The 25493-nt window shown below is 35.1% G+C and overlaps 1 protein-coding gene and 1 long non-coding RNA gene across 6 annotated transcripts; one reads left to right on the forward strand and one right to left on the reverse strand.

The window, feature by feature from the left end:
• Window positions 1-9989: 9989 nt before the first annotated feature.
• On the reverse strand, window positions 9990-12063 carry LOC147839411 (uncharacterized). The gene is made up of 4 exons (XR_015518799.1): window positions 11991-12063; window positions 11527-11604; window positions 11046-11106; window positions 9990-10431 (listed from the first exon to the last, which is right to left on the reverse strand). It is a non-coding gene; the product is annotated as an uncharacterized LOC147839411 (long non-coding RNA).
• Window positions 12064-12491: 428 nt separating this feature from the next.
• LOC137488600 (C-C motif chemokine 24-like) lies at window positions 12492-18759 on the forward strand. Of its 5 annotated transcripts, none has more exons than XM_087298589.1 (6): window positions 12492-12610; window positions 14968-15049; window positions 15209-15314; window positions 15406-15591; window positions 15771-15890; window positions 18247-18759. In XM_087298589.1, the coding sequence occupies exons 2-6, from the start codon at window positions 14992-14994 to the stop codon at window positions 18266-18268; spliced, it is 492 nt and encodes a 163-aa protein (XP_087154715.1). In that variant the 5' UTR covers window positions 12492-12610; window positions 14968-14991; the 3' UTR covers window positions 18269-18759. The 5 variants fall into 5 exon arrangements, with proteins under 5 accessions (XP_087154715.1, XP_087154716.1, XP_087154714.1 ...); XM_087298590.1 differs by lacking the exon at window positions 12492-12610 and adding an exon at window positions 13013-13126; XM_087298588.1 differs by lacking the exon at window positions 12492-12610 and adding an exon at window positions 13970-14245.
• The last annotated feature ends 6734 nt before the right edge of the window (window positions 18760-25493 follow it).

Here is a 25493-nt window from a genome sequence, read left to right on the forward strand (position 1 = left end):
TGCGCCATGACGCATGGTCTAAAAGGGTTGAGTTTATTTTCTTAATGAGTTATAGCTGTGTTTTGAGAATAAACCAATCAGAGTCTTATCTTCCATTCCCTTTAAGAGCCTTGCATCACCATAAGCGTATTTGCTATTTACATGATGTAAAGTAAGTGGAAGTGGAAAAACTGAGGGCTCTATTTTGACGGTCCCTGCTTAAAGCGCAAAACGCAGGGTGCAAACACTTTCAGGGCGTTTCAGAATGCATTTTTACTAATATAAGGATGGAAAAATCCACTTTGCTCCGTGGCGCATGGTCTAAAAGGGTTGAGTTTATTTTCTTAATGAGTTATAGGTGTGTTTTGAAAATAAACCAATCAGAGTATCATCTCCCATTCCCTTTAAGAGTCAGCTGCGTCGTGCCATAAGCGCATTTTCTATTTACATGACGTAAAGTAAGTGTGAGTGGAAAACTGAGCATTTCACTTGCAAGGAAACAGTTAAACAGAGCATCTACCGTGCAAGAATGACAGATAAATTATCTACTTTCACTTCCACTCTCGTGGATAGGGAAACCTTTATGCACAGATATCAATTAGCCTATAAATAATTAACTTCATTTAAGTGCAAATATTTGTTTCAAAACTATTTCTAAATTCAGTTCTAATTTCCAGCAAACGAAAAATGAACAATAATAACGAAGTGTGTTCAAAAACCTGAGGTATATCCTAAAACACATGCTGTGCCCCATATGGTATAAAAACTGCAGGTGGGCAAATCTAGGCTTGTTTTTAATAAAAACAAATATAAATATGGATATAATAAATAATACTGCTACTAATAATAACATTATACAAAAGCAAATAGTTATGAATTAACTGAAAAAGCCTCCCGAGATGAAGAAGGCATAAAAGCAGTGGTTTTTCATATTTATGTAGGCTAGAAAATAATGTTTTGTAATATTTTAATCCTTTATTTTTTATCTTCTATATAATTGTATTATATCCTATATATATCCTTAATATTAGCGTATGCTCTACATCTTGTGTCTATTAAGCAGTGTGTAAGCGAGGTGCAACTCTGCGCTGGAGTTTAGACCGGGTTTGTTCTGGTCTAATGAAAAATCTATTATAGTTTCTCAAAACAGCAACGCGCCAGCAATGCACCTCAGAACACCTTACTTTTTAGACCAGAACGCCTATGGGCGCACATATGAGCACTAATGCACTTGCTATTTAAAGAGCGTGGCGCAACGCCTCAAAACCACTCTTGCGCCAAGCAGAAACTAGCAAACAAGTATTGCGTCACGCTTTGCGCCACATTGCGCCGGGTGTATAATAGGGCCCTTTATCTTTATCTGATTTAATTAGGAAGAAAAGCTTAAGGAGAGGTTGTCCAATCCTGTACATGCAGTATGTCAGAAATAATTTTTTTAAAAAGCACTACCAAGTATATTTTTTTCAAATATACTTTTGCTGAACATTTTTATTGCAAAAACATGTCAGAAATTTACATTGAGTAATAAGATAATATCCATCATACATGTAATTAGACTTAGAGGTTCCGATATAATAAAGAAAGGGTTCCAGGTACGGTAAAATAGAAAAAGGTTTGTTCATCAAAGCTGTGGAGAAAGCTTCAAGTAAGATTATGTTGTAGACTGCAAGCAGCCATTTATTTAAACTGGGGGGTTCTTCATTAATCCACTTTACAAGAGTACATTTCCAAACAAAGTAAACCAAAATATGCAGAAGGTCTCTGTTTCAGAAACTATTAGGTATATCAGCATTGAGACCCAGTAAGCAAGTCCCTTGCTCTCAATCGAAATGTACATTTAAAGATAGCGTTGAGCTGCAGTCTAATCCAGTCCCAGAACTGCTGTAAGAGAACAACTCCACATACAATGATAGAATGATCCGTCAAATCAAATCAGGCCTTTATTTGTCACACACACTTTCGTATAGTGAAATTGAACTCCCCTGACCATACACAAACATCACAATTTTCAGGAGAAGACAGGTCACAGGAGGTAGCATTTTAAAAAGGAAGTAAGATACATCAGGAGAGTCAGGCAAAAAATACCCTTTCACCTTGCTCTTGAATTGGATTAGCTGGTGTTTTGAATCTGCTGCTATGTTAACATAGAAATATACACTAGATATCGCATAGGGACCCTGAGCATGCGTCAATAGCGCCGCCACATTGGTACAGTGCTCCCAGGACAAATGTCATTCAACCGCACTTGTCAAGACAGTGTTATTACGTGAAGATGCTGGACTTTAGCGCAGTCTACGGGTGTAGTAAAGAGCAAACAAAGAAAACAAAGCACAAAGGCAGAACATTTCATAGGTAAGATTAAGTTTTTTACGTTTTTTTATGTTTTGAACTTTTGTGCTTAACAGGTAGCTTTATTGATGATAATAATACAGTCACCTACTCCATTCACTATAAATCAAAGTAGCTCCAACTCAAAACTAAATACTCGGCTTATGCTAGTTTTGTTGAATGAAATCAGCAAACAATGCAAAAGAAATATGACAACGAGATGCTGCGCTGCCAGAAACTTGTATTATTGTCTGCTAGTGAGTCTTTCATAACAGAGATTTATTCACAAACGAATCGCTCTCTCCGTCAGTATGAGAAGTGAAAGCAGAAGAGGAGGTGTGTTTCAGGACACGGAATAGATCAAATTTAACAGGGAGGGTGGATAGTACATTTCTGTACACAATAACACAAGCTTTTTGTCAGGAATGCCAGTGCGATAACTGATCCATCAATGTAGAAAAGTGATGTAAAATTATAATTTTCGTAATTAAAAAAAAATTGCATACTAACATCCAGGAAAACTCCCGATCATAGATATATGTGTATGTGTGTATATCTCTGGCTTTGGAGGCCACAGTCCTACACTGTACCTTGGTCCTGCATTCATTTCAAAGGAGCACTACCCTGTTTCAAAATGGCGGCTCTATTGACACATTCCTTTCAATAGACAACAACAGGGTAGGCGACATCTAATGTATATATCTATGCTATGTTAGTACATAAGCATTTGTAGCCCCGTCCACTTTTTAAAAGAGGGCATGGGAGCACAATTTCATTTGAATTTAAAGTGACAGTCACTAAAATGCCAAAGCCTTAAAGGGGCAGTTTCAAAGAGTTTTTGTGGAGTTTTGGAGCTGAAACTTCACATACACACCCTAGGGACATTAAAAAACTTAGGCCCAATCTCAATTCTACCCCTTAGCGCTTCCCCTTTCCCCTTGTTTTACGCAATCATATGAATTGGGTGTCCCAATTCTCTTTTGCTTGAAGGCTAAGGAGAATGACTAGATGGCCCTTGAAACTGAGATTTTTCAGGACCACACTTAAAACCAAGGGGTAAGAATATTTCCCAGAATACACCAGCCGCAACAGCAGCATGGCTGCACACAGAAGTCATGAGATGCACGAATTAGTATTTTTTGTCATTATTATGAATTTTTACAACAAACAATCAAATGTTTTAATACATTTACAACCGCATTCATGTTTTACTGTCATGCTTTAAAAAAATGCTAAAATAAAAATGCTAAATTTAACTATCTAAAATCCCTAATAATAACCCCTTTATAGCAGCCCCACAACATTCTGACACTCAATGACACTTGAATACCCTGTCAGTAAAGTCTAGTGGCTCGGAAAATTTTACAGTCTCTGGTATGATGTTGTTTTCATGTGTTTACATGGATGAATATGGCCATGCTTAATGCACAGTACAGTTTTGAGCTTGCCACTTTATATCTTCATGATAACATACCATATGCCTTCAGCAATTTCTTGAAGATGAATACCAAAAATTAACACAACTGGAATCCTTACAGCAGTCGCTATTGTCGATCTCATGTGAAGCAAGAGAATATGATGACAAATTATGACGTATGCAGGTTTTGTAGTAGTGTCCTATGTCTTAGCAATGAAAATTTGAAGGGGAAAGGGTACAAAATAGACTTGGGATCGGGCCTTATTTTACGTCTTGTAATACGGCACATAACAAGTCCCCTTTACCGAAAACTTTACCGTTTTTAAAAAGCTTTTCCACAAACTAAGACTACTTAAATATAAGAAGCCTTTTTATATAAATATTTTTATTTCTGACATATTGTATGTGCATGAAGGGTGAGTGTCTTCTAAAGTGTTACCTCCTTATAGGCTACAACAGATTCAAAGTCTCTAAGTAACTAAAACAGTGCCATCTTGTGGTTTATTAAAGTTACAGCAGCCATAAACTATGAAGGTAATTCAGATGCGAAACTCGAGAGCTTGCAAATGTAAATGTGAGCACTTGTGATAATAATATTTGTATGTGTAGGTTGAAATGTACACTTACAGCTCTGATGTGAACAGCTGAAATCCTCGATTTGCACACACACACAACAATCCACACACTTGTGTTTTGAATTGGAAGTTGCAGATTAATAGTTGTGTATTTGTAAAATGTCATTCACAAATACAAAGTGACAGACACACGTGTGCACGGCAAATTTGACTGCATCTTTGCTCTACAACCACAGGTCGGCACTCACAACCTCTCAGATTCGTCAGTACAACTACAAATCTCCCGCACTCTGACTTTTGCTACACATCTCCCGCGATCTCTGTAGCAGAACTCATCTGTGCACTCGCAGATGCAGAGGCGTGAGCAGCGCGGGGCGGGGGAGGGGCAGGGCAGGTGTAAAGCTGTTTCATTGGCTGATGCCTGACCAATGAGCAATGCCAGCAGCCAACAGGACTGAGGTGCAAAATAATCATTTGCCACGATTATTTTATTTTTTAGGGTTTATTTAAACTATTTTCTGAAAAGATTTTTGTTAAATTTCATTAATTCTACTGTAATGTACATACCAGTAAAAGAGCAGCAAAGCCAGTTTATTGGCTACAGCCAGCCAATGAGATGGGGCGTTTCTGTTTGTCAGCACACAGGGCAGCTCACGTTGTTGGAGGCCTCGAGCAATCAGAGGGTAAGTTATGATTTTTTAATAATTATCTATATGTTCAATACTGTTAGCTAAGCTAAGGACTGTGCTGGGTGCTTCTCTTGTTTGTTTCTTATATAAGAAACAGTTTTGAGTTATCTTGGAGCTGCTTTCAATCATGTTATATGGTTCTAAAGATACGATTCAACCCACATGAAATAAGAAGTTGTAATAGTATTTATAGTAAACAATATTACGTTTTTGAACCATACTAACTATAATAAACTGTATTATACTGTATATATTGCAGTATCTACAACTTTGTTAATGAATGCAACAGCACACTGTAGTATTAACTAGCATGAACTTTAATAAATTGAAGTATATATATATCTATATATATATATATATATATATATATATATATATATATATATATATATATATATATATATATATATATATATATAGCTTAAAATTGAAAAAATTGAAATATAGCTATCTGTTTAAAACTAAACATTCTAATGCCATTTATTATGCAAATATCAAGTTGAAACAAATCTGTTAAGAACACGCATTTATATGTAAAACCTAATACATTTTAAAGCAGTTTCATTTCTTTCTAATTTTTACATCTACATGCATTACATCTGATTTAGGTCCACAACTTGCATCCTTCAACATGATATGTGTGTTCAAAGGAAGAGCAACTAGGTGAGGGAGACAGTGTCCATCGCTCAGCTGAGGGTCCACTTTGAGCATCTCATCTGCAGGGTTAAGCAACATAAGCTGAACAGTCATCATCTCTCTCTATTACAGCGAGCATCAACCAGCTTTACACAACGGCCTGCTTTCTGACCATTAGTAAAGGCTTGAGCAAAGTATTAAAGAGGAGATAACATTTGATGGGTAATGATGAAGTTGGATTTACCACCTCCATCTCATTATGAACAAGGAAAAACCCTGAAATATTTCAATACAAGTAACTAGACATTTGCACTGCACTTATTTGGACTGTAAATTTTATTTGACAAATTACATTCCCTTACAGAACAGGTGTCAAACTCAGTTCCTGGAGGGCTGCAGCTTTGCAAAGTTTAGTTCTAACCCTAATTAAACACACCTAATCAAACTAATTGAGTCCTTCAGGTTTGTTTGAAACTTTCACTTAAGTGTGTTGAAGCAGGGTTGCAACTAAAAACGTGCAGGGTTACGGCCCTTCAGGAACTGAGTTTGACACCCCTGCCTTACAGTAAAGTGTAAAAATACTACATTAAACAATTATCAAAATAAAAGTTGTGTGTGTGGGTGAGTGTGTGTTTTGTTCAAATCTGTAGTCATCTTGGCAGGTAAAAAGAAAAAATAAAGTCGGCTTCCTCTTGAACGATCTGAATCATTTTGAAGTGTTTGTAGATGAGCTGGATCATCATGTCATCTTTAGCATAAATAACATCCTATTCAGGCTATGCAGCTTCTCTGAGTTCCTCATTGACTTGAAACACGCTGATCTCTCCTGTCACTCCATCCTTAAAGGAAACTGAGAAATAACCTATAGTTAGTAACGTTCATAATTAAAAAAGTGATATAAAGGACACACTGTACACAAACATGTAAATAGATAGATGGATAGATAGACATGATGCAGGTTATAATAACCAAAACCGGTATGATCTGTAAGAAACTGAAACGCCTAGTGTTATTTTTAATTGCTATTAATGTGTGTGTGTGTGTGTGTGTGTGTGTGTGTGTGTGTGTGTGTGTGTGTGTGTGTGTGTGTGTGTAAATATACTTCAATTTATTAAAGTTCATGCTAGTTAATACTACAGTGTGCTGTTGCATTCATTAACAAAGTTGTAGATACTGCAATATATACTGTATAATACAGTTTACTATAGTTAGTATGGTTCAAAAACGTAATATTGTTTACTATAAATACTATTACAACTTCTTATTTCATGTGGGTTGAATCGTATCTTTAGAACCATATAACATGATTGAAAGCAGCTCCAAGATAACTCAAAACTGTTTCTTATATAAGAAACAAACAAGAGAAGCACCCAGCACAGTCCTTAGCTTAGCTAACAGTATTGAACATATAGATAATTATTAAAAAATCATAACTTACCCTCTGATTGCTCGAGGCCTCCAACAACGTGAGCTGCCCTGTGTGCTGACAAACAGAAACGCCCCATCTCATTGGCTGGCTGTAGCCAATAAACTGGCTTTGCTGCTCTTTTACTGGTATGTACATTACAGTAGAATTAATGAAATTTAACAAAAATCTTTTCAGAAAATAGTTTAAATAAACCCTAAATAATAAAATAATCGTGGCAAATGATTATTTTGCACCTCAGTCCTGTTGGCTGCTGGCATTGCTCATTGGTCAGGCTTCAGCCAATGAAACAGCTTTACACCAGCCCCGCCCCTCCCCCGCCCCGCGCTGCTCACGCCTCTGCATCTGCGAGTGCACAGATGAGTTCTGCTACAGAGATCGCGGGAGATGTGTAGCAAAAGTCAGAGTGCGGGAGATTTGTAGTTGTACTGACGAATCTGAGAGGTTGTGAGTGCCGACCTGTGGTTGTAGAGCAAAGATGCAGTCAAATTTGCCGTGCACACGTGTGTCTGTCACTTTGTATTTGTGAATGACATTTTACAAATACACAACTATTAATCTGCAACTTCCAATTCAAAACACAAGTGTGTGGATTGTTGTGTGTGTGTGCAAATCGAGGATTTCAGCTGTTCACATCAGAGCTGTAAGTGTACATTTCAACCTACACATACAAATATTATTATCACAAGTGCTCACATTTACATTTGCAAGCTCTCGAGTTTCGCAACTGAATTACCTTCATAATAAACCCTCATACAAAAGGGTTTTGAGCAGGGCCGCTACTGGCCAAAAGGGTGCCCTAAGCGAAATTTTACTGTGGTGAAATTACAAACATTTATTTATTTATTTGTTTATTTATTTGTTTGTTTATTTATTTATTTATTTACATAAATATGCATATAAACACTCAAATTATACTTGAACGTTAACATGTTTACATTACAAAATAATAGCTTACATCAAAATAAACACTGTCATGTCTTCTGCAGAAACATAATTTCAAACATTCACAAAGTGTAAGGAATAAAACCCTCTCTGTACCTGTAGAGATGAACGGTCCTCAGTGCTGCATCCTGTACCTGTGCAGCTGCTGGTGTCTCTGGAGCAGTGCTGGTCAGGCCACCTCATCTTCTTTTGTGACAAATTTCAGCATTGACCTCCATGAACAATACAGAAGAAATTAGTCATTTAAAGAAAAAGGCTCATGACATACCATTAAAACAATAGGCCAGTCCAGCACTCTTCATAATTTGTCTAAACTACAACTAACATGTGATTTAATTTGCACTGTAATCTATGGTGACAAAAGCTGACCCTTCCTTTCAGTATAAATAAAAGACATTTGTGGTTTTTAAGAATGAATCGGTGTATTTTTAAACAAAAAACTTTGTTAACATTTAGAAAAAAATAATCATTAATGAATTTATGCAATAAAAATGGTTTCTGGCCCGTGATTTACAGTAATTTGACTCATTTTATATAATTGATCTTTCAGAAATCACAGAATATAAGTCGGTTTTGTTATTTCATACTGTAATGCACAAAAAAGACTAGAAAGACTTTATTGTCATTGCAGTGATACAAGCAATAACAGCAATAAGACATTTATAGAAATAGACAAAGCAATAAACAATGATAACTGCTGTCTGCTAAGAATTATATAATATATAATCATACGTAACTATATAATGAAAAATAATACATACAGTAAAATAATTGTGACGTGCATGTAGCTACCCACCAAGCAAAGTTACGTCCAAAAGACGTCTTTTCTACGTCTCTGTCAGACGTTGAAATTACGTCCCCTGAAGAGCCAGAATGAAAGTTTTTATGACGTCTTTTATTGACGTCTTTTCAACGTCTTTTTTCGACGTCTTTTCGGCGTCTTTTTGACGTCCTTTTACAGTATTTTTGACGTCTTTTTTGTCTATTCACTTTTATTTATTTGTATTACCCAGCTAACATAAGACCAGCGGGCCACTGGCGGCCCGCCGGCGGCAAAGTCGGCGGTCCACTGGCGGGCGCCGCCCGCGGTCCACCTCAATTTGCTCATCGTTATTCCAGCGGCCCACCATCGGCTCCCGCCGCTTTTCCGACGGTGGTCCGCCATCGGACCGCTGGTTTTAAATAAGTGTCTGCTGGCGGCCCGCGGTCGGTCCACATGTCATTTTTAAATATTATATTAGCCTTTACAATTGTATTCAATATAAATATGTCCAATAATAAAATCAAGTGCAAAATACTTAATCATTATAACATTTATTTATAATACTGCATAACGAACATACATTAAACACTTAATGAAATGTTTCAAAAACACATACGTTAACAAATATAACAAAATAAATATAAAATACATATAAAATACATACAAATATAAAATAACAACATACATACAACAGTTACATTTTACAGTAGTTTTATAAGTAATGTTAATGGTTTAAATATGAACTAATATGAACAATACCTGTACAGCATAATTTATGTACAGCATTTACTAATGCATTAATAAAATCAGTCATGCTTGTTAACATTAGTTAATACATTGCGAGTTAACATGAATAAACAATTAACAACTTTTTACTATTTACCAACATTAGCAAAGATGAATAAATACTGTAATAAATGTATTGTTTATTATGTTAGTAAATACATTAACTAATACATACAACCTTATTGTAAAGTGGTAGCCATTCAACAATGAGTTTTCTATAATAAAGACAAACTTTGAGACTTCTCATTATAAAAATAAACTATTAAAAAAAATATTGTTTATATTTTAACATTATTATAATTATTTATTATAATATTATATTAAATTATAACATTCTTATGACATTTAACGTTATTATAAATAACATAAGAATAAATTACATTGCGAATAAATATTAACATATTACAATAAATCTAAATGTGCATTATTATTACAAAATCAAACTGTAAAACATCTGGAGGTTATTAATAACTACACTGGGGCAGCACAGTGGCTCAGACTGTCACCTCACAGCAAAAAGGTCGCTGGTATGAGTCCCGGCTGGGTCCGCTGGCATTTCTGTGTGGAGTTTGCATGTTCTCCCTGTTTTGGTGTGGGTTTCCACCACAGTCCAAACACTTGTGCTATAGGTGAATTTGAACATAGTGTATAAGTGTCTGTGAATACGAGAGTGTATGGGTGTTTCACAGTGCTGGGTTGCAGCTGGAAGGCTATGTAAAACATATGCCAAAGTAATATCCAGTTCCTTACGCTGTGGCGACCCCTGATATTAAGCTGAAGGAAAATGCAGGTTCTTTTGTCTGCCCCCTCATGATTAGCAGATCCTAATAAAAATGTCTTTGAGGCTCCCTTCCGCTGTCTCTCTTGTAGCAGGCTTCTTTCTTATCCTGAAATAACAGAATCATCAGTCATTATTTTTGTCCATCATCAGTAACTAGGTCATTATGGACATTAATGTTTGTATTTTTTATTGTCTTTTTATTGGACATCAAGACTGCATTGATTTGATCGATAACATTAATTTACAGTTTAAAAGTAACACTGAAATATTTTTACAGTTTAAAATAATGATTTTTAATTTCAATACATTGTAAATGGTCCATTTGAGTATTGATAGACTGTCTGCTTAATATCTGTTGATTCTGCTCCTTCAACAGACATTAACTGACCCTAACCCTAACCCTTAATTTACCAAGTACATGTCAACTTACACCAACCCTAACCGCAACCCTAACAGTCTACTTATAATCTAATGAGAATTAGATGGCATGTAGATGCAATGCAGCTTAAATTCAACAAACAGACCATCAAAATAAATGTGACCATATATTTTATTAATGTGAGGTCAAAGCTGATTTGTTAGCATCATTACTTTAGTGTCAGATGATCCTTCAGAAATCATTATAATAGGCTAATTTGTTTGATGCAGTTGATATTAATATTAACATTAATAAAAGTAATCATTGGGAACACTTTTAAGTGACACTATAATATTACTTACCTTGAATGAAGTCTGGCAAGGAAAAACAAAGTGGTAGAGTGAGTAGAGGACGATCCAAAATCTAGAAAGAAGTAATAAAAAATATATATATTACTAACACATTTTAAGAAATGGATACTTGTATTAAACAAGGGTGCATAAAACAGATCAGAAGAGAGTTAAGATTTCTGATTCAAATACTTTTCAATTTAAACTTTCTATTCAACAATGAATCCTGAAATAACAAAACATAATAAAAATAAGAAATCTTGCTTGATCAGCAGCAAATTATGAATACAATATTACATTTTGGACTGGAGCACTGACGCTGTAAATTCAGCTTTGAGAAAAGCAATGTAAAAAATTGTTTAAAACCACTCACTTATGTTTGGATGTCAAAACTAAAATAACTGCAATCAAGACATGTATCAGATGCAAGATAATGTAGGGATTTCTTATAAAAATGCACATGAATCTATTTAACAGTTAATTATAGTCTTACCTGTGTTTCCTCCAGCTCTGTGATTAGCTCCCTTCATCTTGGCTCTTTTCTTCTGTTGTAGGGGTAATTTTGTCACTCCTGAAACCACAGACCACTTTTTAAAATTAATATTAGTTTACATTACTGTGAAATATCAAAGTAACACATATGTACTAACTTTAACATTTTAATTCGCTCTTGTCGACAGTACAGTGCTTATTTTAGGCTTAATAAAGTAGATACCTCCAATAAAACATTGTCAAACCTCTCATCTACACATAAAATGTAATTAAAAGCCAACACTTTTATAAACAATAGCTAGCCTAATGCTAACGTTACCTCTGCTAAAACTCTAACGGACTTTTTCCAAAGACACAACAGTCTCTATAAAAAACATGTTCAACAGAAATATGTCAATTACCAGTAAGAAAAGTGTCAGAAACAGTTATATGTAACATTTGCGTGATTTTAGCGACTAAACTTACCTGAAATTAGTGAAAACTGCCGCATGAGAGAAGTGCTGTTGACGGTCAGGTGTCGTGTCGTTGCTCCGTTTCCATGACAACGCTCTCTGCTGCAGTGCTTGAATGGGGCTCGGACACTTTAATGGACACTTTAAAGTCACGCAGCATTTACATAAACATTTAAACAATTCATAAACATATTAAATAATGACATTTAATATTAAATCTTGATTTTTAAACTTAATTTTGTTTTGTTTTAATAATAACCTGTTATATTTAAAACCTCTTGTAGTTTTATTTACTAAACTTTGCTTTTATTAATAACTATATTTTTATTTAGTGCCTCATTCGTTTAAAATGTAAAAAGTTTTAAACAAAAGTACTTATATCAGGTACAGAACAGCCAACAACATTAAAAACATCACCGGGTGGGCCATCGGTTAGCCACTGGTGTCCAGACGGCGGTCCACCCACGGTAATCCGCTGGTGGCATGCCACCCAAAAAAACGCCGGTGGGCCGACATAACTTTTAGAATGGGCGGCTTGCCGCTGGTAAGCCGACGGCGGTCCGCCCATATCAAGCCGCTGAATTTGTGCCGACCAAAAAACGCAGACGGTCCGCCAACTCGATTGTTTGCTGGGTATGTATGTTTGTGATTCTTTTAAATGACAAACACCCATAGGACAAATAAACAGACAGTGCACATTAAATTAAAACATATTTATTTAACGAACAAACAAAAAGTCCAATTCACAATAAGACCAGAAACATGCATTAAATGGACAGTTCAGCCAAAAATGAATATTTAATAAACACTCAAAACAAATAGAAATGGATATATATATATAATATATATATATATATATATATATATATATATATATATATATATATATATATATATATATATATATATATATATTATATATATATATTAGATTTTTTTTTCCTCAACAAAATGTATTCTGCGCTAGACCTTGTGCTATACGTCCAAAATAGGTCAGATTTGAACGTTGAATTCACGTCCAAAAGTGGTCATAGTCCGACGTCAATATGTCAACCAAATTTGCACGTCGAACTGACGTGCAGATATGGTCACGGACGGACCGACGCAAAATATACGTGATCTGCACGTCCGCACAACGTCTAGTGTTTGGTGGGTAGTGTGCAAACTGCAAACAGAATAGTAAAGTATTGCTCAAGTTAAAACCACTAATTGAGTTTGTGTAATTAGCAGCAACATGGGGAAGAGGGGCAAACGCGAAAAGTCATAGAACATATCCTGTCTAAAGCACAATGCATAGCAGTTGTGGAGAAGTTTAAACGTTAGCCTCACTAATTTACTTGAACAACCAAAAATATGTTTTCCAGATTCATGGAAGTTTACTGAAAGTGATGCACACGATTCGTCTTGTACTTTCTTCCTCTTCTCGGCTCCAGACTGCTGTTGTCTTTTTTCGTGCATAGAGCTGCAACTTGCATCTATTATAATTATACGCAGCTAGCAGCCGCAAAAATAAGTGAACCGGGACGCGCTACGCACACGCGGCTATGCGCATGCACGAAAAATTACGTCACATGATTGTTTATGCGTCCTCCTTAAAATGATTTTTTAAATTTGTTTAACAACATATTATCAATAGATGTTTTATTTACACACAGTTTATGTTGATATAAGTAAATAAATATCAATATTTTTTTAAACAGTCGAGATGGTGCCCCCCTCCGGAGTTGAGGCCCTACGCAGCCTACGCACTCTGCGTATAGGGAGCGGCGGAACTGGTTTTAAGACTCTAGCTGCGTCCCAAATCGCATACTTATGCACTATTCTACGCCATTTTGTAGTATAAATAGTGTAAGTAGTGCGTTCACACTGAAAACTCTAAAAATAATAAGAGCACTTTAATTACCCGGATGATGCACTCATTCAGCCGCTAAAATGAAGTGTGTAATGATGGACACTTCACGCACTCAACGACCGCAAGTTTGCTTACGTAGCGGAAGGGGCGGAGCTATCGGACGCACATGTTGAATAACTTTATTTAATTTGGATGGTGAAAGCAAAATTCTTTTACGAGAGTGATTATAGCGCCTCCTGATAGTGATTGCGGCAACACTCACGGCAGGTATTATCTAATAATTCGGCCGTTTACTTCAATGATTTGGCAACCGTCAAACGTCATCAGGGAAACGAATTTGAATTTCCGCTTAGTAAAAAAAACATTAGTGTGCCATTTGGGACGACACTACATACATATACTACCCTGTTGAGTGTGTAAGTGCATAAGTACATAGTGCATGAGTGCATAGTGTATAGTGTGCCATTTGGGACGCAGCTTCTGATTTTTTTTTTTATATGTACACAATTATGCTGTCGAGCTGTTGTATAAATGCAATATCACACGAGTAGCAGTGCAATATGGCTGTATATCATCACTGGTGAAACACTAAAGCACTCAGTTAACACACACCTTCCATCAGTGCTGATATACAGCCATATCGCACTGCTACGTGTGATATTGCTCATATATATAGCATGCTATATATAGCATGTTTAAAAAATTGGTTAAGTTTATAAGAGCTCAACCACTTTTGCATATTCACACAAACCACTCTACCACCTTGACCATCAGAGCTCATCGTTTCCTGCATTGAGCCTTATGCACTTTTCAGCTGAAGTTTCAGAACAAATGGGCTTCATTGGATGTGAAGCCTGAGTTATCTTCTTGAAAATCTGCAACCTGAAAATGGGCTTAAAATAATGGGTTATTTAGTTCACAGATTTAAGACAATAAATTATTCTGTTTTAGGCTGCATTCACGGAAGTGGTTTGAGTTACACAGGAAATACTACCTTTGCAGACCACATCATGGTTTTTCCATAATGCAAATGAAGTAGCTTGTTATTTGCTGGGGGGAACGTAAAAGTTTATGTAGTATCAGTAACGTGATCATTAACAATATGATCAGCTGCCAATACAGCGATTTGTATTTCAAGATCTGACCAACCACAATCCCAACCATGAGGTCGTTCTGCATCTTCATCGTCTTGCTGGCGCTCGTCGCTTTATGCTCAGCTGGTATGTACATCCTTTTATTCATTTATTTATTTTCTTGTGAATGAGCAGACTAAAGGAATGGATGTTTTTTATTTTATTCATTCCATTCATACATGCATTTATTGATTATTTTGCGTAACAACTAAAAGATTTATTTACATCTTTGTTTTTCTCCTACAGTCAGCCAAATAGAGTGCTGCTTTTCATTTTCCACTGTAAGGATACCAGTCAATCAGGTTCTGAGTTATCAAACTACACATTTTGAATGTCAAAAAAAAGGGATCGTGTAAGTATTTAGAATAATTTCTTGATTAAAATAAATAGATATTGAATATTAATGCAGATTTTTTTAAATCATCTTCTCTTATAAAATTCAGTTTCATCACAAAGATTCAAAAGGAGATCTGTACTGATCCAACTGAGGAATGGGTCCAGAGATTGATGGGGTTGGTGGATGCACGATACATCTTGCAGACGACAAAGAGTGGCTTGGTGGACACACACAGATCCAAACCACTTCATGAGATTCCAGAAACCATTCCTGAAACAGATGCTATGGCAAAGTAAATTGCATAATATATATTAAATGCTTTTTTGATTTTTTTATTATTAAAGTGCTTTTTACTATGCTAAACCTATAGTAAAACCTATGATTATAAGTTATAGTTTTATTTTAGCAAACACTGGCAAAGGCTTTGAAATTACCCAAATAAATAGTGATATCTCTGTTCTATTTTGACAGGAAAACAGCATTAATCAAAACGACAGACATGCCACTCGACAAAACAACTTTAACCTCAATACTCAAAGAGTCACAGGACTGGAGAGATGTTGACACAACACAGGAAAATTCAAAAACACAGTAAGTAAAAACCCATATGCATGCATACATACATACTTCCTGCAGGATAACGTGCCATCTTCTAAAGCGTTAATCATCTCAGACTGTTTTTTTGAAAATTACAATGAATTCACTGTACTCAAATGGCCTACTTTCTAATGCCAAAATCTGCTACAAGAACCTTTTGATTATGTTTAATTGATTCTGCAAATGATGCAAAACTACAGAAAATGTAAATGCCATTTAGCTGAAATGTTGGCTGGGTACAGTATATCAAAATTAAAAAAAAAGACCTACCAGGCATTGTAAAAAAAACAGATTAGTTTCATATTTTGAAAGAAAAGAACAATCAATCAGAAATCAACTCTAATCCAATTTTAAAAATTACATGATAACTGGATATATTTTGGCACAGTGAAAGATAATTAAATTTCATAACCCACAGTAAATTCCTTTTCCCCCTATATTTTCATGTATTGATGACACAGCACACATATGATCACACTCTGTTAAAAGTATACTGTATTCAAGGTAAAAACCTTGTTTTAAAAAAAAATTGCACCTCAGAATTATCAAAAGATTTATCAGCTATCACTGATTGTGTTATAAAGTGTGTGAAATAAGTATTCACACTTTAAAGACGCCTCTCATATAAAGAATGAAGTCACATGCATTGCTCAGGTGGATTTACTGATCTTTACTTTGTATTTTCTATTGGATTCGAGTCAGGGGATTGGCTGGGCCATTCTACAGCTTGATTTTCTTTCTCTGAAAGCATTTGAGAGTTTCATTGGCTGTGTTTTGGATCAATGCTTTGCTGAAATGTCCACTCTGGTTGCATCTTCATCATTCTACTAATGTGGATGTTGGACTGAAATTAATTAACACTGACGAAGAGAAGAGGGTTGCTTAATTTTTTTCCTGTGTCATTTAATTTTATTACACATTTCTTAGGCCCCATTTACACTAATATGTTTTAGTTTTAAAACACATAAGTTTTGCTACAGTTACGCCTTCTGTCCACACTACCCCAGAGTTTTTGGGCCCTGGAAAGGGAGCGTTTTGGAACCGCTGAAGAGACTATTTCTGTTTTAAAATACTCCTGCTGCGTGTCAGTGTGGATGGGGGAAAACAGAGACATCTGAAAATGGATGCGTGGCTGCAGACATTCGCGCTACATGTTTGGGGCTTCTTTTAATATCAAGCCTACACAAAGTTTAGGCTTGCATCCTTTTCTTGTAATTACAGGGTTAGGGTTAGGGTACTTTTATAATGTGTACTTTTATAACGTCATTCACCCTGGCTATGTTTCACTATTTTAACAACCCAATGAAAACATGACATAAAGCTATGTCTTTTTTAATTGTTATATTAACAACTTAAACATAACAGACAACAAAAATGTTAAGGCATCATGGCATTTATATAATCGTCATCTTCCCTCTATAGAAATTTTAACAAAACGGAGCCTAATTACTGCCTCCTTTCATTTCCATTGAAAAATAGGAAACATTAGGCTCACTGTGTGGTTTTGGCAATACAGTATGTGCTTAATGTCAGGCTATATGCACACAATAAAGATTAACAGAGGAAATGCATGGTGAAATAGGAAATAGCCATCTCTTTTGCTGAATATAATAATCAGTAAGCATTTTAATCATCAAAAATAATTATAAAAGTATAAAGTACAATAAGTTAATACGATATTGGAAATAAGGGCAAGCAATCGGTCAAATGTGCGGAATCAGTGTATGTGGTTACTTAAATTAATAGGTATATTAGGTTAACTTATCTTTGCGCTCAGCTAAAACACATTCCCTGAGAACAAATAGGCTAATAGATTAAAAAGACCGACTTGTTAGATATAGGTCTACTCAAGATGAATTATAGACCACGCTTAACAACTACAGTGCGATGAGATCCAGCAGCAGATTCGGGATGGACTGGTAGACATTCACCTTCTCTCAGCCGGGCAGGTGTGCTCAGTGCTCCCGCTGACTGCCTGGAGTTCAGACGAGAGAATACGCTGATCCAGCTATCAGCGCATGCCAGAGCGCGTGTGGTCGTGTGATGTGCGTTTTCAGCAGTGTAGTGTGGACTGAGAGCTTTTCATAAACGCTAGATGAAACGCCAGAGTGGAAATGGATCGTTTTTATTGTAGAACGCCATTTTAAAATAAAAAAAAAAGTATTAGTGTGATTGGGACCTTAATTTGTAAACTAATTAAATTTGTTTTCTTTTTTAATATGTATTTCTTTGGTTGTTATCAACATCTGTATATAAATGACATCTTTTCTCCCATTCCACAGAGTGAAAAAAGAAACTATATCTTCATAACCACTTATATATTGATCTTTTTTTTTTCTTTGCCATTTAGATCTGCTTACTTCTGCATGTGAGCAGAGGAAGACTTTGCACTTGTGAACTTAAACATTGACTGCATGATGAGGCATGACCAAAATCAAGTAATACTATTATGTTTTTACATGCTTTAGTAGGAACATCTGTAGTTGCTATTCTCAATGTTGTATTATTGTTATTGTTGTTGTTGTTAATAAAAAGTAAGAAATGTATCCTCTAAGTTAACAGACAATATTTCTTTTGAATATTTCTTTCAAGAAATATTTATTTTGATACAACAACTTCTGATCATATAGTTCAACTTAAATTAAGCGTAGTTTTTATTTTTATGCTCTATGTACATTTTTTAAAGATTACATTCTTTAAAATGTCAGATTTTAATGTAAATTTGTATTTGATGTATTCTATATTTTCTTTATTTGCTTCAAATGTACATTTATGTACAGATATTTTAAGTATGAAATTTCATGACTTCTATTCATACTTTGGTTTAATTTATTTTCTTCAATAAACTCAAAACTCAAATCTGTTTATTTTCTTATTGTACTTTATTAGGTACACCTGTCCAACTGCACGTTAGCGTAAATTTCTAATTTAGCCAATCACATGGCAGCAACTCAATGCATGTAGACATGGTCAAGACGATCTGCTGCAGTTCAAACCAAGCATCAGAATGGGGAAAAAGGGTGATTTAAGTCAATTAGAACGTGGCATGGTTGTTGTTGCCAGACAAACTGGTCTGACTATTTCAGAAACTGCTGATCTACTGGGATTTTCACGCACAACTATTTCTAGGGTTTACAAAGAGTGGTCTGAAAAAGAGAAAATATCCAGTGCTGCGACATTGGTCAGTATTTGCCGTCAACAACATGAAATCATGGATCCATGCTGCCTTTTATTCAGGATGATAGTGGTGGTGTTAAGATGGGGGATATTTTCTTGGCACACTTTGGGCCCATTAGTACCAATTAATCATCGTTTCAATGCCACAGCCTACCTCAGTATTGTTGCTGACCCCCATGTCCATCCCTTTATGACCACAGTGTACCCATTGTCTTATGGCTCCAGCAGGGTAATGTCATAAAGCACGAATCATCTCAGACTGGTTTCTTGAACATGCCATTGAGTTCACTGTGAGTTCCCAATGAGTACAAATGGTCTCTAAGTCACCAGATCTCAATCTAATGGAGCAGCTTTGGGATGTGGTGGAATGGGAGATTTGCATCATGCATGTGAAGCCGACAAAATCTCCAGCAACTGCGTGATGCTATCATGTCAATATGGATAAAAATCTTTGAGGAATATATCCAGTAGCTTGTTGAATCTATGCCATGAAGGATTAAAGCAGTTCTGAAGGCAAAATGGGGTCCAATCCAGTACTAGCAAGATGTATTTAAAAAGTGCCTGGTGATTGTATATACTGATAAGTGAAGTTTAATAATTACAATGAAAATATTCAGCTTAAATATTGTTTTTCAATCGCTTTTGGTAAAGCACTCGGGATTGGTAAAGTTCTATCATTTTTACATTCAAACCTACTGGCTTTCTTGAAAAAGAGAATAATTATTTCCTGAAATACAAACTTTAAACCTTGACTAATTTAAATATATGGGTAACCATAGAAGTATTAAAATTAGTCCTTAAATTCACTAGAATATTTTCTAGTCCTGTTGCTTTACTACTGTATATTTGCGTTTCCTTAACCTCTTAAAAACAATACACTCGTTATCTTTAAAAAAAAAAGAGACCTCATGAAATTTAGGATAATAGACTTACATTAAGACTTAATTTATTCTTAGTCTTATCCCGATGACCTAAATTGTTTCAAAATGTAAAAAATTTCAGTAATTCTTATCTTAAAAATATAGTTTTTGTTGTTGTTGTTTTGCCTTAACTTGTAACTTGTTCTTTTAAAAATTAAAATAGTTAAAATTATTATTAGTTCTATCTAGCATTTAATAAATAAGCAAGCAGCTGGAATGCAAAAGCATGTAAATAAACAGCTGTCCTGCAACCTTAGTGAGTGATTAATAAAGATCAGTTTAGTGCAGATGAGCTTGACCACAAGACATATTAATACAAACCACTTTCACACCTTGACCCAGAGAGCTCATCATTTCCTGCATTAAACCCACCTCACTTTCCAGTTTGCGTCTCATTAGTTTATATATATACACAGTATATATAAAGTGTATATATATATATATATATATATATATATATATATATATATATATATATATATATATATATATATATATATATATATACATATGTAAAGGAGGAGGGAGCAAAATTGTTTCCACTTTATAATTCATGTTCTCAACCCACAGCAATACAACTTTACAATGAGTGCAACTGTTTGTATTCGATAGTTTATTATTATTATTATTATTATTATTATTATTATTATTATTTTCCAATTTCCATACCTGCAACGCCGTTTTTTTGTAATCCACTTAGAATCCAACTTGGAAATGTTTTCTTTATGGGCATTGATTGTTTTTAAAATTTAAATGTCACTGACATGCCTGTGTTTTAATTTCTGTAATAAATACGGCTGTCAAGCCAGGATCTTGATGGTTTATTCTGGTATGTTGTTTACATGGTTACAAGTTAAACACAAATTCTAACAAACAATCATATTTTGAATTTAAATAGTTTTTGTCTTGCGTTTACATTAATTTTACATTTGAATAGCCAAAATTACAAGTTTCAGTCTATTAAATACGATTAATTGCGATTAATCGTGATTAATTTAAAAAAGTGTGATTAATTAGTAAAAAATTTTATCGATTGACACCACTAATATATATATATATATATATATATATATATGTATATATATATATATATATATATATATATATATATATATATATATATATATATATATGTATGTATACGTATATGTGTGTGTGTGTGTGTGTGTGTGTGTGTATACTGTTTTTAATAAGCATTTTAGACACTAGTTACAGTGTACTGTATGCGTTTGTTTGTCCCTGCAGGTATGTAAGATTTTATTAGATGCTGCTTTTTTATTTTCCAATACAAAAATCCCAGTAAAACAGACTTGTTATCAAACTGCACATTCTCAGTGCCTCAGCAGTGCTATCATGTACACTCAAAAAATGATATTTACTTCCAGTTCTGTCAACCTATAAGCAGCAGTCTTGTGACTTTATTGAGTGTGGTAAAAGATCAGTTTAGTACACTGGAGCTTCAAGCCCTGCGCATTTTCCTACATTGGATGAGACATCTGAGGCATTTTTTTAAAAAAAGGTTCAACCTGAAGATCTACTTAAATAAAGGGGTCTTTTAAGAGACACGTCAGCAGTCTAGACTGCATTCACACACGTGGTGAGTTACACAGGAAACACTTTATCTGCAGACTATACTTTTTTCATATGCAAATGATGTCACTTGTTGTTTGCTGTATCGGTGAGGTGATCCTGCACTTCAGGATTGGACCGACGACCCAAACATGAGGCCATCCTGCATTTTCATCATCTGTCTGGTGTTTTTTTACTTTTTGCTCACTGGCTCAATGTCAATGTATGTGCTTTTCATTTAAAAATTTTTGTTGAGAATGTCTAAATTATGTTAATTACATTGTATTTTATGTCTGTGTTTGCCCTGCAGGGTACAATTTTAATACAAAGTGCTACTAGTCTTTCTCCAATTTAAAAATCAGAGCAAATTTTGTTGCTATATTTATCAAGCTACTGATTCTCAGTGCGCCAGGAAGGCTATCATGTAAATATATATTTTTAAGGTCTTTGTTTAGATGAATAATTGTGAATGGATTATGCAAAATGAAAATCAAATCATCTCCTCTTTGAAAACCCAGTTTTGTCACAATCGGACAAAGGGAAATCTGCACCGACCCGGCAGAGTAATGGGTTCAGACATTGATGAAGTTGGTCAAGGCTCGCAGATCTGAAATGCTACATGAGATACCAGACACTGTTTCTAAAGTTAAAAGTAAACATAAAATTTTTGTTCTGTTGTGCCTCGAAAGTTTTATTTGACTAAGCTGAATTTAGAATATATAAACATATCAGAATAGAATCAAAATGCTTACTTAGTTGCAAAGACTGACTGAAGATCTAAATCTCACAGTTTAAATCTCTGTTCTGTTTCTTTATTTATTTTATCAAAGGACGGCAGAGTTGTTTAGAACGACAGAAGCTACATCACTTCAGCAACCAGAGGACGCTTTGGTCTACCTTTAAGAGTCACACGGCTGGATAGATTTTGACACAACCCAAGTTAATTCAAATTCAAAAAAATAAACCAAATCTCATTTTCTTACTGGTTTTATAATATATGATCATGCTGTATTGGGATGCTGTGTGGTTGTCGCGCTCGAACTGAAGAGTGGGGCTTCAGATCACTTTGGAAGGGCACTTTCTATTCAAGACTAAAAAGGGCATATGCACTGCACAGGTAGAGCCCTGTGTGTGCATGTGCCTGATACTGAGTAAGTCAAATTCCAAAAAAAATAAACCAAATCTCACTTTTCCTATTGGTTTCATATTTTATTTAATGATTCAGCACATTACAACCATGTTGTAGTAAAAGCAAATTCAAGTCAAAAACTGTTTTTTAGCACCTCAAATTTATCAAAAACCTCATTAATTGTGGTTAAAATAAATTTCCCTTTTCAAAGTACAACAAAGTCAAGAGAAACAACGAGAGCACAGAGAGCAGAAGAATCAACTCAAGTCATCCTCAATGAGTAATTAAACCTTTGACATTTATGACCTACTGTATGAGACATAGAAGTATAGCAAGTGCTTCTCTATTGAAAAGTCCGTATCTCTATAATCATTTGTACTATCTGTTAGCTTTCCTTTCTCTGTGTCATATAGATCTGCTAGCTTCTGCATGCGGCCAGAGGGAGAATAACTAGTGGACTTTAGCATATATATATGTATGTGTAACGACGGGGAGTGACACTGACAACAGAAGGTACTGTAGGATCCAAATGCAGGTTTATTCAAAGTCAGGCAAGCGATGGTCAACACAGGTGCAAACAGATCTATACAGGCAGTCCAGATTCGTAGTCAAACACAGGCGAGGGGTCAGAAGGCAGGCGGCTAAACAGGAGAACTGGTTAAACAAAGCTAAGATCAAAACACGGGAAAACAAGACCAGGATAACATGTTGTAATGTCACCTTACAGATAAACAAGACTCAGAAAACTGAAGGAGTGAATGTGTGGCTTAAATAGTGTGTGTTAATCAGTCTCTGAAAGTCCTCAGGTGTGCGAATGTAATCAAGCTAAATGAGGAAGCAGGTGTGTGGGTGAAGAGCATGTATGAAGTTGAAGTCCATTTACAAACACATTTGTAGTTCTGTGAGTGAGAATGTTTTCCAGCGACCTCTGGTGGTTAGAGATCGCTGGTGAATGTGACAATATGTATGTATATAAAGTCAAAATTATAAACCCTACTGAAACATTTGAATTATTTTTTTATATATTTCTCAAGTGGTGTTTGACAGAGCAAAGGGATTTTCACATTCGCAAAATATTTCCTATTATTTTTCTTTTTTTGGAGAAAGTCTTTTTTTCTTTTACTTTGGCTGCATGAAATAAAAATCTTTTTTATTATTATTATTAATAATTTTATCATCAGCACTATTAACAAGTGGTGCTCGCTGCAGAGCCATTTGAGGAGAGCTGAGCTCCAGAGAGGGGGAGCTTAAGCTTGAGCTCCACCTTTTTTGCACTTCTTCTACGAGTGATGTCACTGGGGGTAGGGTTAGGGGTGGGGTTGGTGTACGCAATAAAACAGCTTACAGGAGGAGGAGCGACAGCTCATGCTCCCCCTCGCTGGAGCTCAGCTCTCCTCAAATGGCTCTGCAGCGAGCACCCTCTCACTAATAACCCACTTAAATTATTTTTTTTGACCGGCCACAGAACAAACCATGACTTAGCCAATTCGCCTGTTTTAAACAATTAACCTAATTAAGACAAAATACATTAGTTATTAAAATTAATATGTTTAAATTGAAGTTGGTAAAATATTCTCTCCATTAAACAGCACCTGCTGGAACACATTTGAAAAAGAATTAAATATTTCAAAGTGTATTCATGATATCAATTTTTACTGCAAAGTGTTTATGCTGGTTTTATCATTTTAGGGTATGGAATTTGTAGTTGCTGTGCTTAATATTGTTAATAAATATTGGTACTAAATGAACATATATCACTGTAAAAAAAATGCTACAGTACAAATCCGTAACCTGGTATATTTCCTTAATATATACGGCGAATAACCGTAAATTGACTTTCCCAGAATTCCCTGCATGGCACATCGCTTTTTATGCATTTTGTTGACATTAATATGGATCTTTTTAGTTGTTTCCCCATCAGTTGTGTACATTAGAGATTTATGTTACATCTAATGTTGATAAACAATGTTTATTTCATGACTTAATTTTATACAGTACGTGTTACCATACTGGTGTTTAGTAGCTGTGTGAATGACACTGAGCACCTTCTCTATATCAAGCGATCTTGGAGCGATTACTTTGTTGCGGAACAGAGCGCGATTGCCCTGTTTACATATGCCAATCGAACCGCGCTAACTGGACATACGAGATACATAACGAAACAAAAGTGTAGGTGTGAAAGCACCCTAATACTTTTTTCTGCTTAATTGTGGAAAAAATTGATTGTGATGAGCATTGGCTCATTATGTAACTTCCTCATCACCACCTGCATGTGGGTGTGCTAACGTGTCTAACTGTGTAACAAAAGATGTGTAAATGTTGGTCGTTCAAAATACAGACATATTACCTCTATAAATTTCTAAAATACGGTAGTTTACCGTGAAAACAAGAAATTACTTTTACGGTTTGTACCGTGTTTTTAATGGTAAAGTACTGGCAACCACAGCTGCCGGTTTTTTACCATAAATTTTACGGATTTATTTTTTATGCTGCAAAAACATTTTATAGACGTGTTTCTCTATATAGTATTTCTTCTACATTATATTATTTATTTTCATATATAATAATATAATATTTATTATTATATATGCAATTTTATTATGTATAAAATTCTTCTTGTTGAAGAATCAGAGTCGACAGAGCAGAGATCAACATCTCATAATGCAATTCACAACTGTGAATAAGCGAAAAACACTTGTGAATCATAAAATATGGAAACTGTTGAATAACAATATTTTTTACAGTGTTTTTTTAAAGGTTGTGTAAAAGACTGCTCTTTCCTTCCTCAGTTGGTTTTTGCAT

The sequence above is a fragment of the Danio rerio genome, chromosome 20 (assembly GCF_052040795.2).
Source record: "Danio rerio strain M-AB ecotype USA chromosome 20, GRCz13ab, whole genome shotgun sequence".
Taxonomy (NCBI): Eukaryota; Metazoa; Chordata; class Actinopteri; order Cypriniformes; family Danionidae; genus Danio; species Danio rerio.